General features: G+C 63.1%; 1 protein-coding gene and 1 pseudogene across 1 annotated transcript; one reads left to right on the top strand and one right to left on the bottom strand.

Moving 5' to 3' along the window:
- Positions 1-119, top strand: LOC135271725 (5S ribosomal RNA; annotated as a pseudogene).
- An 814-nt stretch (positions 120-933) lies between these two features.
- On the bottom strand, positions 934-5,630 carry TRIM47 (tripartite motif containing 47). The gene is made up of 6 exons (XM_012453692.3): positions 4,925-5,630; positions 3,866-3,961; positions 3,358-3,588; positions 3,016-3,196; positions 2,183-2,257; positions 934-1,895 (listed from the first exon to the last, which is right to left on the bottom strand). Exons 1-6 carry the CDS (start codon positions 5,597-5,599, stop codon positions 1,255-1,257), a joined length of 1,899 nt encoding a protein of 632 aa, XP_012309115.3. The 5' UTR covers positions 5,600-5,630; the 3' UTR covers positions 934-1,254.
- Between the last annotated feature and the right edge of the window lie 599 nt (positions 5,631-6,229).

Here is a 6,229-nt window from a genome sequence, read left to right as displayed (position 1 = left end):
ATCTGTGGCCATACTACCCTGAATGTGCCTGATCTCACCTGATCTCAGAAGCTAAGCAGGGTCGGGCCTGGTTAGCACTTGGATGGGAGACCGCCTGGGAATACAGGGTGCTGTAGGCTTTTAAAAAAATAAATAAACATTTATATATATATATATATATAAATACAAAAGAGATGGATTCTTGCTCTGTCACCCAGGCTGGAGTGCAGTGCTATGATCTCACCTCACTGCAACCTCCACCTCTTCTGCCTCAGGCCCCTGAGTAGCTGGGATTACAGGCATCCACCACCATGCTCCACGAATTTTCGTACTTTTAGTAGAGATGGGATTTCACAATGTTGGCCAGGCTGGTCTCAAACTCCTGACCTCAAGTGATCTGCCTGCCTTGGCCTCCCAAAGTGCTGGGATTACAGGCATGAGCCACCGCGCCCCGCCAGGACATAAATCCTCTTATTGTAGATGTTCTGGGCTCCAGCCACACCCTGGGGCCGACTCTGTGGGCTGAGGGCCGTGTGTGAAGGAAGCTCCAGGTCTCAAAACTCTCTTGCCCACGACTAAGGGTCCTGCCCTGTTCCTGGAGGGGTGATGCCTGCATTTAATTCTGGGCACAAACAGCAAAGGCAGGTCCAGAACTAGGCTGCGACATCAAAGACGAAAATAGCTGGTGCGAGTCAGGCCATCCCAAGCAAAGACGCCCGGACGGCGGGAGGGCTGGGGAAGCCACCTCCGGCTGTCCCTGCTGGGAACAAGGGAGTGGGGGTGCCCCAAAGGGCAGGTACCCTGTTCCAGCCCGCTTCTCCCAGGCCAGGGCTCTCTCTCAACAGGAATCCTGGGACCAGGGGCTCCGGCCCCTCCCCTGCCTGCCCACTCAGCCAGGTTAGGAAAGAGAGTAGTTCCGGGAATCCTTGGGTGGAGAGGATGGAAAAGGAGTCGTTCATTCAACAAGTGTTTATTGAGCACCTACTACATGCCAGGCACTGTTCTAGAAACCTGGAAAAGAAGGGGTCAGGGTACCTTGGAGCTGTCCCAGCTGTAGCTCTGTCTCCCAGAAGCAAGGTCTTCAGGGGAACAGGGTCTGGGGGGCCTCCGGCCTGGGAGGGGGAATGCTGAGTGTATAAAAGGTGGAAGCCTCTAGAAATGAGAAGGCTGGGGTGTGTGGGACTCATGCTGGTGCCGTCCCCAGAGGAAGGAGAGGGCCCGGAGCAGGCAGCTTCCTGGAGCAGAGGCCGCAGCAGGAGGCGCCCATGCCCCCCATCACCTCCTCTTCAGCACGGATATGCAGGACTTCTTGAGCGGCCCGATCTGCAGGTGCGCGTCCACGCTCTCCAGGAAGAAGGCAGGCTTGAGCCTGTGTGTGAAGAGGCTGGCAAAGTGACTGTCCAGGCGGCTCTGGAAGGGGTCGACAGGGGAGGCCGGGACGCCAACCCGGCGCGGCCGGGAGGCCTTCAGCCTCCGCAGGAGGTTCATCTTGCCGTCCCGCACAGCATAGAAGGCCAGGGCACGGTCGGCGTATTCCAGGCAGACCCCGACCGTGGGCGAGAAGGGGTGCGGCAGGGGCGCCTCCAGCCCATAAAACCAGACAGAGAAGCTGCGTCCATTCCACTGCAGGCAGCAGGAGTGGGCGTTGCGGCCCAGTCGGCCGCGGTCGTAGGGCTCTTGCGGGGAGAAGTCTTCGGCCATGACACCCACGCTGACCCAGCCCTCTATAATCTCCACCTCCCAGTAGTAGGTGCCCCGGTCCAGGGCACCCTCGCCCAGCACCTGCTCACAATGGGTGAAGCGGGTGGGCGACTCGGGGTAGTTGATGGGGCACAGCACTCTCTTGACACCTTTGGTTCCAAACAGCTGCAGGAACTTGTCTGCTGTGTCACTGTCCAAATCCACAATGTAGGCAACTGATCCCGTGGACGAAAGAGAGAGGCAGGGCTCAGGCCAGGCTCAGAGGGCCCGGCCCCTCCCCATGTGCCCACCACCCCAAAACACAGCCTCTCCCGGCTTTCCAATCGGCACAACCCAGCCCTGCCAGAGACCACCCCAGGAACTGCCTGAGCTCTCCCCACGAACTAGGGAGGGGAATCCTAATCCCCTGTGTGTCAGGGCCCTGCTGGGACCTGCGTCTGGGACCAGCCAGCAGCCCTAGGAGGGCCCAGTGTGAGTGGAGGGGGCACGGGCGTCCACTTACACTTGAGGAAATAGTCCCTGGCGGCTTCACTCTCCACGAGGTTGGTGCTATCGGGGTCCTGAGGCTCAGCATCAGCTGCAGAAGAGGAGACGGTGGCAAGAACGTCCCCAGACTGCCCCCCGCTGTTTTTTTGTTTTGTTTTGTTTTGTTTTGTTTTTGAGACAGAGTCTCACCATGTCGCCCAGGTTGGAGTACAGTGGCTCTTTCTCGGCTCACTGCAACCTCCGCCTCCGGGATTCAAGCGATTCTCCTGCCTCAGCCTCCTGAGTAGCTGGGATTACAGGCATGCGCCACCATGCTTGGCTAATTTTTGTATTTTTAGTAGAAACGGGGTTTCACCATGTTGGTCAGGCTGGTCTGGATCTCCTGACCTCAAGTGATCTACCTGCCTCGGCCTCCCAAAGTGCTGGGATTATAGGCGTGAGCCACCGCTCCCAGCCCTAGACTGCCCCCCTCTGAACCTGTGACTGCAATTCCTTCTCCCTTCACTTCCTCCCAGAGTCCAGAGCCACCAGGTAGCAAGTGCCACCCAGACGTGGCACACTGTGCTCACTCGCATGCCGGCTGCCTGTGTTCTGCCCCTTGCCCCACGTGCTTCCTGGGCCACAGCCCCTCTGCAGCTAGAGGGTGGACTAGCAGAAGCCCCCTCTGCTCTAAACTGTGGTCCAAGGGGCTGATTGATCCCCACAGGGTGGCAGCTCCTGCCACTGGCAGGATTTGGGCCCTTCTCTGTGCCAGGCACAATTGTCCTCCTCTACTTCTGGATGGGCCCCAGGCCTGGGGGCCTGTGCAGGAGGCTGGGAGAGGGTGAGTCATCAGAGGGGGTTGCCCACCTTCCGAGTCCTCATTGCCGCCCGGCCCCCTCAGCTGCTCCCACTGGCTGGCGCAGGCCACGGCCAGCACGTCTCTCACTGCACGGACAGCTTGGGATGATTTGGTGAAGCTGAGCTCCCTCGGGGGGCCAGGTCCGGGGCCACACCCCTCCTCCAGGGCCAGCCTTAGTGCCAGCAGCTCCTGTGCCAGACAAATGCCCATTAAAGCTCTGCTGGCCATGGGTCCTCCTTGCTGGGGGTGGAGGCAGCTCTGCCAGGAGGTCATGCACCCACTGCCTCCTCCTCCCTCACCCCACCTGCCCCAGCTTCCATTCCCTCTGTGGCCCCCAGAGTGGCCCTCACCTGCAGGAAGCTGACTGAGTCAGCTTCGGGGACCTGGCTGAGGTTCTGGCGGGCTCGGCTCAGGCGGCTGCGCTGTTCCTCCTGTCGCCGCAGGTCGCCCTGGGAGCGACCCAGCATGGCAGCTTCCCCTTCTTCGATGAAGCCCAGCACCTCGGTCTGGAAGCCCTGCAGGGTGGCCGCAGCCTCTGCAAACAGCCGGCTCACCCTCTCCCGCTCCGCCACGGCTGCACTCTTCACAGGATGACAGTGGGGTGGCAGTGAGGGCAAAGAACAGTCCTGGACTTTGGCCCCCTCCTTCCCTGAGCCAGCTTCCCAATGGCCCTCTTGAGGGGACGTAGGGGCCAGCCTGAGCCTGCCCTGGATCTGGTCAGGTCAGGGGACACTTGTGCTCAGTGGGTGTGGGCATGGCTTGTTTGGAGTGGATTATTCCATGCCGAAAGCATACACTGCCAGGAGTATGCCCGCTGCAGAGGAGGACAGGGATCGAGGCTGGGGAGGGGAGTCTGACCTTGATGAGGGCCACCGTGCGCCTGGACTGTGCAATGCCAGCACCCAGCTCGTCCATGCGGTCCTCCACGGCGCTCAGGACTTTGGGCTGCTCGGCCTGTGGACAACACCCTCCATGAGTGTGAAGTCTGGCAGAGGCCACAGCCCTGCACTGGGGTCCCGGGCCTTGCCAGGGGAGAGAAGGGGGTGACCAGGGAGCGGTATCTGTGCATTGGGTGGGACTGGGGTGGCCACCATGTCCCATCATATGCCAGAGGTGCCTGCAGCCCAGGCTGGTGCCTTTCCTGAGGCACCCACGTGCCTGGGGTACGTGGGTGTCTGCCTCCCCTCTCTAACAGGAGGCCCAGCACAGGGCCGTCAGCAGTCTCAGTGTGGGCTCAGATGAATTTGAGAACTTCCTCCCAGGGAAGAGGCACAGAGTAAGAGAGTTAGGTGGAGGGTGACCGCACAAGGAGGCATCAAGCTGTTCTGGGGCTCACTGTTCCCATAGGGCGTGCATCCACAGTCCAGGCCTGAAAAAAAGGGGATTCCGGGCAAATCCCCCAGGTCTTATGAGTCACTGCTCCAGGCAGGAGAGACGGAAAATCCCAAGGCCGGAGGCGCCAAGACCGGGCTGGAGGCCAGAGGAAACTGGGGGCGGGAGGTAGCGGTCTCCGCGCACATGCTCCCACCACAGGCCCCCCTGAACAGCTGGACAGAGGCTCTGTGTGCCCGGCCGCCCTCTGCCGCCCGCCACACCCATCGAAAGCCCTTGCCTCAGCCCAGAGCAAATCTGAGCTGAGCCCAGTGCGAGTGCCCGGAGGAAGCAGCAGCAGGAACCCCGCTCCCTCCCGCCTACACTCCCATGGACCCCGACCCGGCTTCAGGTCCCCTTGTCCCGTTCTCACGTCCCTCCTTCCTCCCTTCCCATCTCCACCACCGCGAACGGATGACACTGTCAAGGCTGGAAGGGTTAGGGAGGAGGAAATTAAGACCCAACCCAGGAAGGTTGCGGGGTCAGTCCAAGGCCCTCAGCCCCCTGTCACCCTCCCCGGCCCAACCGAGTGTCCCCGCGCCCCACCTCCTGAAGCGCGCGCTCCTGCTCCAGCGGCACCAGCTCGTGACCCCGGTGCTCCTGGGCCGCGCAGGCCTCGCACAGGCACACGCGCTCTGCGCGGCAGTAGCGCTCGAGCGGCCGCAGGTGGCGCGGGCACAGGCTCTCCTCCAGCCGGCGCAGCGGCGGCACCAGGCGGTGTCCGCGGAGCGCAGGGCTGCGCTCGTGCGGGCCCAGGTGCGCAGGGCAGAAGGAGGCGAGGCAGGAGAGGCAGGACAGCGCGGCGGGCAGGGCCGCGCCCTCGGGGCACGCGTCGCAGCGCACCGGCTCTTCGCCCGCCGGCCACTGCTCCGGAGCGCAGGGAGCCGACGGCTCGGGGGCGCTGGGTGGCGCGCTGGGCGCCGAGGGCTCCAGGGCCGGATCGGGGGCCGGGCCGGGTCCGGGCCCCGGGCCCGAGCCCTGGCGGAGCTGCAGCAGCTCGGACAGCGTGTGGTTCTTGCGGAGCTGCAGGCCGTCGGGGAAGGGCTCCTGGCACAGCGGGCAGCGGGCCGCGCCTCCGGGTCCCCCGGCGCCAGCGGCGCCACGATGCGGCCAGAGCGCGCCCAGGCAGGTAAGGCAGAAGTTGTGGCCGCAGGGCAGCGTCACCGGCTCCCGGAGAGGCTCCAGGCAGATGGGGCAGCTGAAGGGCCCGCTGCTGTCCATGGCTCCACGGCCGCCCAGGGCTCCGCCGATTCTGCTCCCGCCTGGGAGGGACCGGGGCCGTTCGCGCCGCGGCACCGCCCCCTGGGACTCAGGCCAGGGCTCCAGCCCCCGCCCGCCCCCAGCTCGGTCCGCCCCCAGCTCCACCCGCCCGCCCGCCGGGCCGCGGACTCCCAGTCCCCACCCAGACGACGCGTGGAGGCTTCTGAGCCCGCGCGACCCCCAGGGGAATCTGCGTGGTCCCAGAGAAGGGCGCTGCCAAAAGGCTGTGAAACCGAGGGCGCGCGGGCGGAGAACGCGAGGGGCACAGCGGAAGGAGTGGGAAGCGCTAAGCCTCCATCCCCTTGGTCTCTCTGGGCCAGGCCAGGGCTCCGCAGGAGCTGGGCCGGTCTAACTGTGTCAAGCCTGCACCTTTGCTCTCGACCCCTCCCTGGCACCCTTAGCAAAGTTCCTGAGCTGCTGGCGGCAGAGAAAAATAACTGCTGATGTGCGTCTGTTTTTGCCCCTTAGCGACTTTTTTTTTTTTTTTTTTTTTTTTTTTTTGAGACAGAGTTTCCCTCTTGTCGCCCAGGCTGGAGTGCAGTGGCGCAATCTTGGCTCACTCCATCTTCCGCCTCCTGGGTTCAAGTGATT

Source organism: Aotus nancymaae, unplaced genomic scaffold, assembly GCF_030222135.1.
Source record: "Aotus nancymaae isolate 86718 unplaced genomic scaffold, 86718_ANA_hifiasm-v0.15.2.pri h1tg000089l, whole genome shotgun sequence".
Taxonomy (NCBI): domain Eukaryota; kingdom Metazoa; phylum Chordata; class Mammalia; order Primates; family Aotidae; genus Aotus; species Aotus nancymaae.
Note: the sequence above shows the minus strand (reverse complement) of the source record. Positions and strands in the feature narration are given on the sequence as shown.